The sequence below is a fragment of the Thalia democratica genome, chromosome 4 (genome assembly GCF_965202585.1).
Source record: "Thalia democratica chromosome 4, ktThaDemo2.hap1.1, whole genome shotgun sequence".
In the NCBI taxonomy this organism is placed as follows: domain Eukaryota; kingdom Metazoa; phylum Chordata; class Thaliacea; order Salpida; family Salpidae; genus Thalia; species Thalia democratica.
Window position 1 is genome coordinate 83,882,652 of NC_139168.1, and position 17,275 is coordinate 83,899,926.

The 17,275-nt window shown below is 24.1% G+C and overlaps 1 protein-coding gene across 1 annotated transcript; it reads right to left on the reverse strand.

Annotated features, from left to right (window-relative positions):
• Positions 1-296: 296 nt before the first annotated feature.
• On the reverse strand, positions 297-16,336 carry LOC145835305 (transmembrane emp24 domain-containing protein 4-like). Its single transcript, XM_082942876.1, has 5 exons — positions 16,149-16,336; positions 14,788-14,889; positions 13,501-13,590; positions 4,074-4,209; positions 297-925 (listed from the first exon to the last, which is right to left on the reverse strand). The coding sequence occupies exons 1-5, from the start codon at positions 16,333-16,335 to the stop codon at positions 790-792; spliced, it is 651 nt and encodes a 216-aa protein (XP_082799002.1). The 5' UTR covers position 16,336; the 3' UTR covers positions 297-789.
• Between the last annotated feature and the right edge of the window lie 939 nt (positions 16,337-17,275).

Here is a 17,275-nt window from a genome sequence, read left to right on the forward strand (position 1 = left end):
TACTATTATTGCTCTAATCATGGTATATCATTTTTTAAAAATACTATTGTAAATAAATATATACAAAGTTTTTATAGCATGTACACAGAAATATTTCAAAAAATAAAGAAACAGTAAAATTTAATTCTACCAAAATAGTATAAATAATATTTTCAATATAAGTAAAACAGAATGTTTATAACTACCATTTTAATATAAAATGGGGACAAAAAATATAACTTAATGTCTTGAAACTTTTTAATTATCTTTTAAAAAAACTAAATAAAAGAGTTGCTTATATAGGGAATTTAGAATATAACAAATAAGTGCTTCAAAAATAAATTGTATAAAGTTATAAATTGCTTCATGCAAAACAAAAGTGAAAATGAAAGTTACTAAAAACAAAAAATTAAAAAAACTATTTCACCAAAACTACATAAACTAATGAATTTATTAACATCTAAATAGATTAATGATACTATTTTGAGCTTCAAAAATAAAATTTAGTGATTATTTATGACTACTTCAGTTATAAATTATATTTAAAGATAGTGTACTGTTTAGAGTTTTAAAACAAACTAACCAACTATACTTAAAAATTTGAATAATAGTTACATGTTACTAAATAAAAACTGAAAAAAAAAATTTTGTCAACATTTTTTGTATTCAAATTTTTGATTAGCACTTGAATTTTTAAACATAGTTTCCTTGATAAAAACATTAAAATTTAAGTTTGAGTACAATACTTTTATGCATCTAGATTATATTTTACACTACTTAATATAAATACACTCAACCTTGAATAAAAACTTAAACGAGTTTTTTAGCTTCGAAGAAACCTTTCAGATGTCTCATTTGCCAAAAACCTGCCACGATCAGAATAAGGAACTGGCTGAACGACCAATACAGGACTCTTTTGTTGGTATTCTCGCTTGTCTGACGGAACCTGTTTTAGTTTAAGTATTTTCATGGATTTAAGGATATTAATTTATAGTTATTCTTATCATGCTTTATTAAATTGACTGAACGACCAATACAAGACTCTTATGTTTGTGTTCTCGCTTGTCTGATGGAATCTGTTATGATAATTATGAACAATTTCATATTCAAAATTTATTTTTATGTATATTTACTATATGTGTATATTTAAAATACAAGTAAAGGACTCTTCTGTTTGTGTTCTCACTGGTTTGACAGAACCTATACAGATATAACACAAATTTCAGTTTTTTATATAATTGTTATATTATAAAGATTATCTTCTAATAAAAATTAACTGATAGAACAAAATAAAACTTTTTTGTTTGAATTTTAACATGTCTGATGATACCTGTATAGAAATAATATGTAATATTGGTCAACATGATCTGTATTTTACATAATACTGTATTTAAACTGATTGAATGAATAGTTGAATAAAAAAAATATACTGCACAAGTTGTTGTTTTTATTAATATTCTAGCATACTTGTTTTACTAGGCTTCTGCATTGACAAACTAATAGCTAGTAAATATTGAAATATCTAATTTAAATTTCTAATATCTGTAAAAACTAACATGTAATATAACTTTAGCTTACAAAAATTGGGCTATTGTTTCTTAATGTTGGTTCCCCATATCGCCTTAATGTAGACAATAAGACTACAAAAAATTTTTTTTTCACTTTGACAGCTTTTAATCCATGTTTGTCAAAATTATACTAAAGCTCAAAATATGCAGTAAAAAAACTTTATAAAAAAATCCCTAAAACTTAAGTGGGCGTTTAAAGTGTAAAAAATATTTATAGAATAAAGAAATTGACCTATTGTCTTATATTAATAATAATTAAATGACCTCTTCTTTTCAGCAAAAAAAAAAACACTAGCCTGGCATTATTAAAGTTAAAATTGAAAACTATATAACTAATTAAACGTTTATAAAATAATCTTTGGAAAACCCAAAATTTTATGGATTACAATGACAAATTTGAAAACTTTAAAAATAAGGTGCAATGAAATTTAATTACCCAAAATTTTATAAAAGTTTTAACTTAGTATTTAGGCTGTCTTATATATCAAAGTTAAGAAATAAGAGCTTTTTTCATTAAATGGAAAACAGTTAAAAATAATGTTGTATGTTGACAAAAATTGTTCTACAAGTATGTTAGTTGTTTCTATATTTTAAATTAGGAAAACTGTTGCTAATTACTACAGTTATTTTTTTAATGCAATTTAGATTGAAAATATGGATTTAGGTTATAGAGAATTTGTCAAATTTTTAGTTTTAAAGAAAGCAATTACTTATATGCATAACATAAGTAAAATGAACAAACAAAAAACATCATACTTAAGTTTACTTCTTTATTTTCTAAAACTTTTCTAATTTATAATACTAACTCTTCGTAACTATATACCTTTTTAACTGATAATTTTTCGTATCAAGAACCGTAAAACTTTCATAAATATATACTTTTGAAATACTAGCATAGTTACATGTAAAAATAAAAAAAAAACATTTAAGTTATTTTGCAACTTAGATAGAAAACTAAAAATTTTCTTTACTTTTTAAACAAATGTAATTTAATTTGATATTTTTTAAGTATTTAATAAATCATAAGTAATCTAACATATGTACTTGATAACATACAACAGCAGTTGGAATTAACTGATAGTTTCATCAAAAACTAAAACTTATTACTTCACTATTGATATAAGAAAACTATTACAGACAAAATTTAACGATTTTCAAATATTCAAAAAATATGAACAGTTTTATTGAAGCTCTTATACAAACATAATCTCTATTAATTACCTATTTTAAAGCTTAGCAAAATACTTTATTTCTATAAAAACAAGTGCCAACATTAAAAAATTTAAATAAATGAAAATATTTTATTGTAATAAATAAAAACTCTTTAGTAATACAATTATCAGTTACTTATCAGGAAAAATTAAATTTTTGATATCGTGGAAACTAAATATAAGTTTTATGTTTTTATAGTTCTTTTTTTTGTTTAGTATCATTTAAGTTTATCATAAATTAAAAAAAAATTGTAGGTTTATATATTTTTTGCTTTTTAAACAAAAATATTTGTGATAAATCATATTGTTAACAATCATAAAACTTGTGATATATTAAAATAATTGTAAGTTTATTTATAGTAGCTTTTTTACAAACGTTTAAAGTTATCTATTTTGGTTACAAAATGGTTAACTAAAAACGTGTTTGTACTAATTTGACTTTTCAAATTTTATCTACAACACGTATTTAGTTATACTTTTGGTTACTTTAAAGTTTAAACAATTATCAAGTTAAAATGCTAAATTACACTTAAATGGTTATAAGAATAAAAAACTTTTAAAATTGCTGACTTTGAAATTTTCTTTACAAACCACAATCACAAATACTGACGTGGGTGAAATTCAAACGTTTTGATATTTTATTTATATTAATAGAAAGAGTACTTACAGAATAGTTCAAAATATATTTTAAATGCTTTAACTTTATAATAAATCATTAGTTTAAATTTTGGTGTCTAATGTTACAACTATCATTAACTGGATACATATCTTAGTTTATACATAGACAATAAACTGATAGCCTTAAATATTTTTTGAGTTTTAAAAATTTCAACCACAAATATTATATACCAAAGAAAGTAACAGTAAAAATTTTCAGGTAAAAAACGTACTAGCATACATAAAAAACCTATAAAACAAATTTAAATACTTAAACAAATAAATTTTTCATAAGGTTTGTTACATGTTTTACTGTTTTTAGAACTTACACATATTCAAATTAGGTTAATCATCTTATTATGTAAATATACATATCCTATAACTTATAATCTTTGTTACTTTTAAAAACAATATATTTTTATTACTTAGTCTCACCTGTTCTTTGGTAGCACTACTATTTTTAAGTTTATGATTATTATTACTATATTTTCAAAATCAAGTATCTCATTTACCTAGCCTCCCTAATTCTCTAGTAACTTTATCATTTTTAATTTATAAACGATATCCTATAAGTCAAATATCTTTTTAATTACCTAACCTCCCTAATTTCTTAAGTAATTATTTTTATACAAATATTAAATTTAAGTATCTCATTTACCTAGCTTCCCTAATCCTCTGATAACTTTGTTCCTTTTGAATTTGGTCCATCTGGTCAAGAAGTTGCCTCACTCTCAATTGAAGTTCAGTCAACTTGTCCTTTGAAGCAATTTCACTGTAATCGTTGGTGTGTTCTCCTTTAAAGTATTTAATAAATTAATAAGTAATTAAATAATATTTAATGTCCCTTTGGTTTTAAAACAATTATTATGTGATCAATTGCTTGTTAATGTTTTTTTCAACTTTAATAAGGTTAAATAATAATTTAGTTTATAATTAATACATATATACAAGATAAATGATTTGTTAAGTTTAAAAATATTTTTAGCACTATCCAAATAAGTACAAAGAGATACAAATTTGCAAACCATAGTAAAAGTTATGTTTATAAATAAGGTTAACTGACATTGGGGCTTGTGACATTGTAATTCACAAACTTGATGATTGATGAATATAACTTAATTAAATATTTAAATCTAAATGCATTGAGCAAAATAAGTAGAGTAAAAAGGTTTATATGAATAAATAAAGTGATAACACAATTTTTTTTTCTAGATAAAAGTTTTCAATAGTTCACAATATGTTTTCTAAACAAAGATAAGTAATAAGAGTTTTCTAGCTGTATTTCAGATTGAAATTAATTTATCAAAAATTAGTTGACTTTTTTTCTTAAGTTTAAACTATATTAACAGAATAACTATATACATTTGTACTTTTTTTGAGAGCCATAAAAATTATTAATTATTATCTTAAATTAAGCTTGTCTATATGGTATATAACAGACTAGCTAGATAAAATAATTCCATTAAACTGGATTCAAAATGTTCAATGCTTAAAACAAAACTCCTCAGCTTTTTTTTGATTGAAATACAATTTTAAAGTATTGCAATGATCAATAAAACTTTGCAAATATTTCAATCAAATGAACTCACAATAGAAATTTACACAACCTAAACGCCTAAACAAACAAATGTTATTTAATAAAATATTAATAAACAAATATACTTACTAGACCAGACTTTACTCCTTTAGCACACAAAAACTAAGATGTATATTTTGAAGATAATGCAGAAAATAATAAACAAAAAAATCAAAAGTTTGAAAAAACATTATAGGTCTTATTTAATGAGATGCACAGTAAAAAAATATATGAAATTTATAATTTATCCAATTGACTATAATCAATATTAAAAAAAAACTTTTGCCAACTATGAAATTTAACATATAAACTATGTATAACAACTACTAATACATTTGTTTAATTAAAATACATTTTAATTTGTATTTACGTAAATTATAGTTTATACTTAAAGAAATAAAACTTTTTCATTTTGAAAAACATTTTGTTAGGTATAAAAACATAAGCTTATTGTGAAAAATTAAAATAAAACTCTTTTTAAACAGTTGCTTTAAAAACTAAATCATGAAAGTGTTCAAGAGTTTTATAAACCACCAACAAGTGTTAAACCACTAAAAACAATCTATTGCTTGCAACTTTCAATTGGTTGACTGTATTTTTATCTTTAACTTATTATAGAATATGTTTATTTTTCCTCTAATTGGAAAACATACTTGACCAAAAAGATATTTTATAACTACTTTTCAACTATAATGAAAACAAATATTTTTTTATAGGCAAAATGTTAAAAATTAACTGTTGTTATTTTCATGTGCAGCAATAATTCAAAAAACTTTGTTTGTAAACTTCTCATTTTTAATAATATAAGCTGGTAAAATATTATACATATTTAAAAAAAAGTAAAAATTAGAAAGTACTAAATTGTATTCTTAAAAAAAAAACATTTTTAAGTTTAAATTACACAGCAATAGTATAAAAACTTAATAATATATACAGAGTTGCCAAATGTTTCCAACAAATTTCTACAGGTTTTCAAAAAGACACATTTTTGGGTCTATTTTTAGTTTAAAGTTAAATTAAGATGAAAAATTGGGTTAAATAGTATAAAATCATTGAAAAGATAGTGTAAAACTACTTTAAATAAATTTTTTATCTATATGATAGATTTTTAGTGTCAAATCGAAATTTTACTACTGAAAATGTTAAAATTGTCAAAATTTCCAGATTTTTATAGCAATTTTTGTTCAAAATTCCAGGTTTTTAAAAAATTTCTCAAATTCCTGTTTTTTTTTTTTGCCTTAATTGTCAAACTCCAGGTTTATCCATGTTTTTTTTGGCAACCCTGTATATACTGCTAAATAATACATACTGCTGTATTGACAGTGTACAAATTTCTTAAAAATATCTTTTAAAAAGATAAATAAAAGTAAATCAAATTAAAAATTACTATTTCAAGTATTACATTTAAAGCCATAAGGGGTATACCACTTATTTTAGTTTTTTTTGTTAGATTAATAATAAAATTACCAGTAGTTTAAACATTCAATAGGTTCATTATGGAAGGCATAAGTAAATTCTATACAAAAGAATTAGTCGCTAAAAATCTATAACCTCCTACCATATTTTATATATCTTTTTAAGCTTTCTAATTCAAATATTTGTCATTTATTTTAATTCTTCCAGAAGGAATTCAGAACACTTAAACTAGATATTGAAAAAAAAATTTTTTATTGTGCTTTTTGGTCAGTACATCTTAATTTTTAATTATTTTTTAATTTTTTCAAAAAAATTGTTCCAAATGTACGAGGAACTTTTTTATGAAACTTTAGATAAAGTTATAAAAAATCAGAGAAAGAAAGACTTTTTAAATTTTAAGTTAAATTTCTTAAATACCATAGTAAGAAGATTTTTAAATTTTTAAGAAAACCAATAATAAAAAAGTCTGCTATATAAGTTTGCATTGGAAACTTTTTACATATATGATTTTATCTCAGAATTTAATTGAAATGTTTTAATATTATACAAAAAAATTAAATCTTATAATATGTACTTATAGTTTTCAAATGAAAGTCAATGTTAATTTTTTAAAAAAAAATGACCAACCTTTTATGGCCGTAAAATTATTAAACTCAATTTACAATTTATACAATAAATGTTTACAACAGACTTGCTATTTTAAAGTTTTTACTAAACTTAATCTATAGATAATTGTAAACTATTATTTTTTGACAAAATTTAAAATTACAAGGAGATATTGATAAAAGAAAGCACATGTAGAATTCATTTTCTATGCTTTTCTTAGGTCTTTTTAAAACAAATAAGATATATTTTGTAAATACAAGACTGTTTACTAGATAATCTAGATAAGAGTTCACTTAGGTCGTTGTAAAAGTAACTTTGCTGTTTTGTATACTTAAAAAAAATAAGTAGTTTCTTTACAATTTTCGTAATCTATAACAAGATATATTTTCATAAGTTTAACTAAAATATATAATCAATAGTACTAGATCATTTCATTAATATAAATACACAATGCATACAAAAAGTACACAAAAGAATATTTGTCTTAGTAAACAAATATACTATAATTAGACAGACTTTAATCCTTTAGCACATACTATACAATGCAATTTAAAACTCACATATGTGTTTAAATATGCTTAAAAAATATATATATGCGTTGAACAATAATTAATTATATTAAGATTACTATTAACTAGTTGTAAAACTAAAGCTTTAGTTTTTAACAAATGTATTTGTGAAAAATGAATTGAAACTATCAATCTTTAAAACTATAGTAAATAAAAATCTTTTGTAAACATATTTAATAAGTTTATATTTATATTAATAAGTTAATACAGTTTATATTTTATTACTTGAAAAAATTTGCATACAGAAAATCATAAAGCAATTAAAATCGGTTTTGTAATTTATGATGTAATTAAATGTTAGATAGTTTAAACATTATAATTCATAGAAACTATCTTAAGCTACTTTAACTTTGTATTGAACTAATATCTAATACTTTTAAGAACTTATAAAAATGTATTACTTTAAATAAAGTTCAAACTTTGCTACTACAATATCATTGTTTAACCTAAAAATTAGTTTTACACCTTGGAAGTTTAAACTTAAGTATATTTAAAACTAACTAATTTATAATGCATGCATATATTATATAAAAAGTAACGCATATATTTCACAAGCACTTTAAATTTTACTGGTTTTAAAAATAAACACAAAATTTTCAATGGTATCAAACAAACCACTAAAACTTAATTGTTGCTAGTTTTAGTTAATATAATTTAATAAAATTTTTTACTTACATACAAATGGGAACGGGTCAGAAAAGCACGGGTGACACTTTAGCACGGTGTGACACTTTAGCACGGGATGACACTTTAGCACGGTGTGACACTTTAGCACGGGGTGACACTTTAGCACGGTGTGACACTTTAGCACGGTGTGACACTTTAGCACGGTGTGACACTTTAGCACGGTGTGACACTTTAGCACGGGGTGACACTTTAGCACGGCGTCACTTAAGCACGGAGTGTCACTTTAGCACGGGGTGACACTTTAGCACGGTGTCACTTTAGCACGGTGTGACACTTTAGCACGGAGTGACACTTTAGCACGACGTCACTTAAGCACGGGGTGACACTTTAGCACGGGGTGACACTTTAGCACGGCGTCACTTAAGCATGGGGTGACACTTTAGCACGGGATGACACTTTAGCACGGCGTCACTTTAGCACGGAGTAACACTTTCGCACGGCATCATTTTAGCATGGAATGACACATTTGTTTATGCTTATATGTTATGTTGAAAAATATAAAAATAAACTATGCAACATAATACTACAAGCTTTTAATATCTTTCAAGTTAAAGCTTCAACTAAAACTTTGTATTTAATATAGAATTACACTAGTTACTCTATGGCAAACCTCAACTTAATAATAACAATACAAAAATAATTTTAAGAATTCTATCAAATCATTTTATTAAGATATTTTAACTAACGTATTTAAATATTTACTATCTATTTTACTATTTTAAACGTAAAACTACTTGTTTAAACCTAACAACAAAAGTACCTAGCAACTAAAAAATACTAGTATATTAGTAAATACATTAAATAAAAGTGTAAATGTGTAAAATTTATATATAGACTGCAACAAAAGTAAATAAAACTATTTTACAATTTTCTCTGTCTATTTAGGTTTTCTATTCTTTTAAATTTTAAGAAATAGTTTAATTTGAAGTTTGATCAGTAAAATTTTTATTTGATTATTTTAAGCCGATTGTTTCAAAAGTGTTTGTACTCATGTTTGCATTTTACCATCTGCCGATATTGTTACTTTTATACATGCGGGTTTAGCATTTAACTGACTTAACACGTTATTATAAGATAGGTCGTAGATAGTTTCTTAAGTTACTTTTAAAGTAAGTTGACATGTTAATAAAGTCGATGTAATAAATCCGAATTAAACTTTTACTATTAACTTAATATTTTATAGGTGCTAAACGAACTATTGTTTATTAAAAAGGATTTAAAAAACAGTTAACTATTTAAATTTAGACTAGTTGTAATAAAATCGAGTCAAGGAAATGGTGTATTTACAATTAATAAACTGCGAAACATAAAGATGATAAAAAACTAAAGAACATGAATGCCAACTAATCGAAATACCGAATCAAAGAAACAGAACACAAAATTTTCGTTTAAACTAAATTCTTGAACAACTGAGCAAGATAATAATGGCTTAACTGTGCAAAAGCACAGCCAAAATGAGCTCATAACAACGGCAACAAGTTACTGCCAAAACAGTACAATAAAATGAACCCAATAAAAAGAAAAGTAATTTTCCCCGCTAATCGACCCAAGCCGTTGCAGTATTTATTTATTTTAAGCTTTTTATTAAAAAAAAAATTTGAACATAATTTAAATGTAAGGTCTAAAAAATTTAACAACATAAATATAAGTAAACAAACTTAATTTGATCATTCTACTTTCTAAATTAATAACTATTTAAAAGTCATTTAAAGGTAAAATATAAAAAAAGAAACTTTGACAAGTCTGACTGTGGACTCGAAAAATAAAATAAGAAACCACTTAAATTATTTTGTTAAATGTTTCAATATTAGTTCTTTTGTACAATTTATTTTCTTGCTTAAGTTACATCACAGACGTAAAGAGTTATTAAAACTAAATAAACTTTAGATTAATCTAAGATTTCAACGAAATTTAATGCATTATTTATAGCATTAACATATTTTGGTAAGTGTCAGTTTTTTTAAATTTTAAGTTTAAAAATGTTTTTATTTATATTATTTTGAGCACACACAAAGTTTAAAAACATTTAAGTTTTAGCATAATGTTTTAAAAGTTCATCCTTGGTGTGTTTATTTTATAGTTTGAATGAGTTCCACCGCCTCAAGTGTTAAAGAATAAATTAAAAACTAAAGCATGTTAGTATTCTGCAATTTTTTTATTAAATAAGTTATAATTAGTTGTAAACCATTTTGTTAATAATACTATAGATTTAGACATTGTGTTTCTCATATCCTTATATTTGATTTAGCTTTTTTCGTTTTTAGTCTATATAGTTAAAAAATTTAAAATGTTTTGAACATAATAGAAAGTATAAGGCTTGTTTATTATAGGATTAATTTTAACACTTAGTTCATGAAGTTAGCAGTTCAACATTAACATTATTATAAGTATTAGTGATTAGTTCAAAATAAATGTTTCTTTTATTTAAACACATAGTTTACTTATACGTTTAAGCTATGAAAGTAAAAGTAACAATACAAGTTCTTGTGTTTAAAGAAAGTGTAAAAGAGTTTATGTTTTGTTTGTTTATGTTTTGAACAAGCTAGTATAGGTTTAAAAATGTATGTTTTGTTTGTTACGTAAATGTTATTTTAAACTTTAGTACTAGTTCCTAGTGCAAGTCCAAAAGGACTTGTGAGTTCGGCAATAAATGGAATTCCACTATCAATCAAAGGCTCATTACCAAAAGAAAAGTCATTGAAAAGAGCTGCAATGTAAGTAAAGTTCATTTTAGTACGGATTTCAATTTGTTTAAATTAGTATCAATACCTTTTGGACTAACAGCTTTATTTCCAAAAAGTGCATGATTTTTATTGTTTTTACAAAACAAAATTTTATTTTAGTATAGGCTTTAACTTATACCAGTCAATATCCTTTAGACGTAGAGCTTATATTTTGATAAAGTGTTTATTATTTTGTATTTTCATATAATTAAATTACATTTTAGTGTAAGTTTTAGCTTATACCAGTCAATATCCTTTAGATATAGAGTTTTTATTTTATTTAGATTATGAGTTTTTGTACTTTTAAAGTAAACCAAGTTAAAAGATAACCAAGTTTAAAAGTAAGCTTAGTAAGGTTAAAGGTTAAAGTAAGGTTAAAAAAATTAAACTTAAAGGTGCTAGAGGTGAGCCATTGTTTCCAATTCCTTTGTGGAGTCAGTACGAACGAGTACTTACAAAAAGTGATCGAACGAACAATATTGCTGTAGCAGCGCATCGAGCTTTGTACGCAGTATTAAATGGAAACCATCCAAATCTGTGGAGTTTTATAAATATTCTGAAAACGACTCAGATTTCTCGGGATATGGGACTAGAACACCTTCTGGCAGGGATAAAACCAGATCCCAAAAGAATAAGGTTCAGACAAGCAGATGAGCGTCTGTTTTATCTGGTGTCAAGTTTTAATGAAAATAATAATATACTTGAATACCTACGCGGTATTCAATACAATTTTGATATAGATTAAATGTATATATTTGTAAATTTCGTTTGTGTTCGTTTTTATAATAAAATTTAGTGCTATGCATAAATTTTTTATTATTATTTTACATAAATAAAGTTATTATAAACATGTCAGCTGAGCAAAGTAATTAAATAAAATGTAAGTAAAGTATTACTATATTATTAACAGAAGTAAAAAAGAATACAGTAGAAGTACATTTATATAATTAAGGATTTTTAAAACTAGTTACCATTTGATTTACCAATTTCTTGTTTTTCAGTACTTATTTTTGTTATAAAGTATAGTTTTTCTTAAAAAATACAGGCCACTAAAGATGTTTTCTAACGTTTTGCTACCTACAAATGATTTTTCTAAATATAGTTCGAAAAGACTGCCAAACTTTGTCTTACAATTTACATCTTACTTAAATAATATTTTTATTAAAAATAGTTTTGGAAGACACACTCTTTCTTGAAATCACACTTCAAAGTGCCTAAATTGCATAATTAACAGCATGCTGGTTATATAAATTAATTTTTAAACGTTTTATTAAATACAAACTTTACACGTATTTGATTAAGTTACTTAAAACTATCGATGGCGCTTAAGTGTCACTACGTGCTTAAGAATCATTTTGTGCAAAAGAATCAATCAGTGATAAAGTTACACTCCGTGTTAAAGTATCACCCCGTGCTAAAGTGAAACCGTGCTAAAGTGTCACACCGTGCTAAAGTGACACTCCGTGCTAAAGTGTCACCCCGTGCTTAAGTGTCACACCGTGCTATAGTGTCACCCCGTGCTAAAGTGTCACACCGTGCTAAAGTGTCACCCCGTGCTAAAGTGACGCTGTGCTTTTCTGACACCTACCCCATACAAATACATTTCACCAATATTCGAAAGTGAATTTTCAATTGCAAAAGTATAAAAAATGTTCTGTTTTTGTATAAATTAAAAGTATTTATATTACGCAAGCATAAATTTTGTCAAAAACAAAACTTAAATAATACTTGTACTTTAAATTTTTTGATCTTATTAAAGTTTAAAATAATTTTTATATCAAATACATGAGATCTTAGAATTGAGTTAACAAAATTTGTACAACAAGGTAAATTTTTTTATCAAATTATATGATTTTAGTATTTTTTTTTTAATTTATGTTATTTGGACATTGTTTTTATCAGTTTTATGGCCATCTAATAAATTCTGAATTATTGTTTTAATGCAGTACAAGGCCATACGGGGGTAATCTTATTTTATCATAATTTGGTTGTAGATTTTATACCAAGTGAGCAGTTTTATTTTATATGCTTTTAAATTTATATGATAACTTAAGAAAAAAACAGATCAAAATTAAAAAGTTAAACAGATTAGTTATGAAATGTATAAACTAAAACTATAAAGAGACTATTTTATTAAAAATATAGTGTCTCCTACAGTTTATATACAAATATTTTAAAAATTTATTAGTCTTGTCTTTAATACATAAAACAAATGTTGTAGTTTTTAAATTTTTAACGAAAATATATTAACAACTTAAATTTTTAGACATATAAATTTAAATTTTACTTACAACTTTTTTTTTGTTAAACTTAAAAAAAAACTCTTTTTTTATCAAATGTACGAATTAAAAAGTTTTTTAAAAACTGACTCTATCTAAAAAATCCATCATTTTATACCTATGAAGATTATCTTGTAGTAGAAACTTTGTTGAAAAACAGACAATATTACGTTTTTGAAAAACTATCAAGATCTCTGTAAGATTTATATTAAAATAAAATAAATCAAACCAATTTCAATGTTGAGGTCGATTTTCAATTTTCCACCAGCAAAAAGTGACCATTTGGTTGAGTTGGAATGAATGCAGATTTGCTGTTCACCTGGAATATTATTCATTAATAAAAAATTAAATATATTTAGTTGAATGTAAAATGTTTAAAGTTTTAACAATGTAAGTTTTTACTACAAAGCAACAAATCACTTATGAATAAACTACATCAATTATGAAAATACTAAATTGTTGAATTGGAATTTTTGAACGTCTATTGCTAACAAAAATAATATTATTTTAATTTTTTTATTTCATAATATGTACATTAATATCTAGTTAACATGCTGATTTGTATACAGATATGTGATAAGCTATGCTGTATAATTGGCAAATAATTTTTATTTAAGTTATTAAGTTACAAGTTTTATTATTATTATAACTACTATTAATGTTAACATAAAATATTTATAATAAACTATTAACACCGGTCAAAATACTGCCAAGCAAAATCTGACAATGTAGTGCTAATTAGAAATTTATTTTACTATATTTAATATTATTAATAACAATCATGGTTTACAATAAGATAAGAATATATATTAATAAATATTTAATAAATTACCAGGAGAGTGTGAAGTGTAAAATCACAATTATATATATTGTATTAGTAGTAAAAATAATAATATTAAATATTAAATAATTAACAACTATTTGGGGTACAATAAATCACTAGCAAAATATATATTTTAATATTTTTAACCTGGAGTATGATTAGTAAAAGTAAATTTTCCCTCACTACCGTACGTTCTTGATAACAAAACTAAATATATAAATAAATACTTAGAAATTACCTGGAGTATGAGTAGTAAAAGTAAATTTGCCCTCACTACCGTATGTTCTTGATAACAAAACTAAATATATAAATAAATACTTAGAAATTACCTGGAGTATGAGTAGTGAAAGTAAACTTGCCCTCACTACCGTATGTTCTTGATAACAAAACTAAATATATAAATAAATACTTAGAAATTACCTGGAGTATGAGTAGTGAAAGTAAATTTTCCCTCACTACCGTATGTTGTTGATAACAAAACTAAATATATAAATAAATACTTAGAAATTACCTGGAGTGTGAGTAGTAAAAGTAAATTTTCCCTCACTACCGTATGTTCTTGATAACAAAACTAAATATATAAATAAATACTTAGAAATTACCTGGAGTATGAGTAGTGAAAGTAAATTTTCCCTCACTACCGTATGTTGTTGATAACAAAACTAAATATATAAATAAATACTTAGAAATTACCTGGAGTATGAGTAGTAAATGTAAATTTGCCCTCACTACCGTATGTTCTTGATAACAATATTTTGCCGTCTGGATCTCTTACTTCTACATGCATTCCCATACCTGTGTTAAAAATAATGAATATTTAATTGATTAATAAAATACGTAATATATATACTAAACTTACAGACTTTTTTTAAGAAAAAGTTTTGCAAACAGAATTATTTTACTAATATTTGGTGAAAAATAAGTTTTAAAAGGAAAATTAAAACCAAAAAATGTTAAAATAGTAAATAAAAAAATTGCTATATAATAGTGTAGGAAAAATTAAAGATTTTATGTAAAAGTCAATTTTAGCATTTTTAATGCTTCAGGCCTCCCTGTGGCCATAAATTAACGCACAAACTTAAATAAAAGAGTGTAATAAGTTATGTGTGACAATATTGTAAATTACAGGGTTTTACCAAATGTTTTTGGCAAATTTTCTCCAGGCTTTCAAAATGTTTTCCAGGTTTTTCAAATTACACATTAGGGTATATTTTTAGTTTATAATGATATTTAAGGTAAAAAAAAACTGTGGTAAATAGTTTAATGACAGTAAAAGGATATGTTAAAGCTTCTTTTAATTGTTTCTTTTGATAAACAAACTTATGATAATGACAAAAAAAATTATCTATACAATAATTTTTTTGTGTCAAATCAAAATTTAACTAAATCTAGGTTTTTCCAAGATTTTTTGCCTAAATTGTCCAACTCCAGGTTTTTCCAGGACTCTAGGTTTTTTGGCAACTCTGAAACTACTACAAATAATATTACCAGAACTATTCATATAACTTTAGTCAAAAGTAAAAATTGTAACACAGTATATTTATTACATAACTATACTTAATTGAAAACTTATTCTCAATTTAAACAACTGAAAGAAAATAAAATACAAAAACTGTAACAACATAGTTTATTCTAATTTAAACAACATATAATTTTCCAACAGTAATAACACAAATAAAAATTAAGTTTAAAACAAAATATTTAGTCAGTAACAAATAACAACAAAGTATTTATCAATATAATGCCACTTTTAATAATAAATCAAAACCATTATAAACAAATCAGATGAAACATACTCATTCTTTCTTTTTATCAAAAACATACTTAAAAATAAAACTAAATAGCCAGTAAAACATGTTAAAATTGTAACAGCTTAGTATGTATGCTTATTTTAATTAAATTTTTAATATATAAAGCTTTAACAAACCAGGGGGTGATGAAACGTAATTGTTTTTTTAAATCTATTATTTAGTCAGTAATATATAACACAACTCAAAAAACTTAGTACTCACTTTACTGTTATGGCACTTTTAAATAATTAATTTCAAACAAACCAGGGGGTGATGAAACGTAATCATTCTTTCTCTTGTCAAACAGAAGCGCCTTGTACTTGGTAGAAACCATGGTGTCTTCAGGAAGTTCCTCGATGAAACATTTCTTCTCCTTTTCTCCCATGTAGAAGTACACACCCTGACATAGGTGGGCAATACAAAGGAGGAAAACTATGGATGATTTAAACATTTTGTCTGAAAAATATTTGAGAGACTTATGAATATTAATGAAATACATTTTGTTATACACAACAGTAATACAATTGATGATTTAAAAAAAAATTTTGAAACTAATTAAATATTAAGTTATATAAATGAAATATTTTCTATAGCACAAACTATTTGTTTGTTTGTTGAGAAATACTATTGGTGATTTAAACTTATTGTCTAATAGTATTAATTAAAACAATGAAATAAATGTACAATTTTCTGTAATACACACAAGTAATTTTAAGTGATGATTTAAACTTTATGTCTGTGGAAAATGATTGTATATACAATACACAAGTATACAAATTCTTCTTTACAATAAGTTGATAAAACTAAATGTAAAATATTTGTGAAAATTTAAACCAAAAAATTGAACAATTTATTCTCTTAAATATAAGGAATATAATTGATTTGAACGTTTTTTCTGCAAACTTTATTATAATTTTTTGATGTTATGTAAAATTTAAAAAAACTTTTGTCTTAGAGTAAAGCTCATCATCATTTAGGGGTAGGGAGTACTTGGGTGATGTTTGCTAGACACATGAGGAGTCTTGATTTGGATGTGTTTTGGTCTAATTAAAAAGAATTTAAAAAAAAAATTAAAAAAATTTTTAACAAAAAAAACTGCACCCCAAAAAACTGATCTGGACCCCAAAAATCACATAATTTTTGATTTTTTGACTTAAATAGTAATAAAGTCACTCATACATGTCCTAGACTTATATATTATATCTTAAATGAAAGCTGATAATTATAGGCATACCTTTAATGATATTTCAACTGCTTTTGATATATTATGATGTCATAATTACAAAAAATATGCAAATTTTGTCTGTAAAATGGAATTTTTTCTATTATAAAAAGCAAATTCTTCTGCTGGTTTTACTTTTAGTTTCTATGATTTTGAATGACGAATTCTG

Coding starts and splice junctions, on each gene's coding strand:
- LOC145835305 (XM_082942876.1), bottom strand. CDS start 16,335: ATGTTTAAATCATCCATAGTTTTCCTCCTTTGTATTGCCCACCTATGT. Junction 14,890..16,148: donor TTACGTTTCATCACCCCCTG/GTTTGTTTGAAA, acceptor TTTTTAACACAG/GTATGGGAATGCATGTAGAA. Junction 926..4,073: donor CAGAGGATTAGGGAAGCTAG/GTAAATGAGATA, acceptor AAACTAAAACAG/GTTCCGTCAGACAAGCGAGA.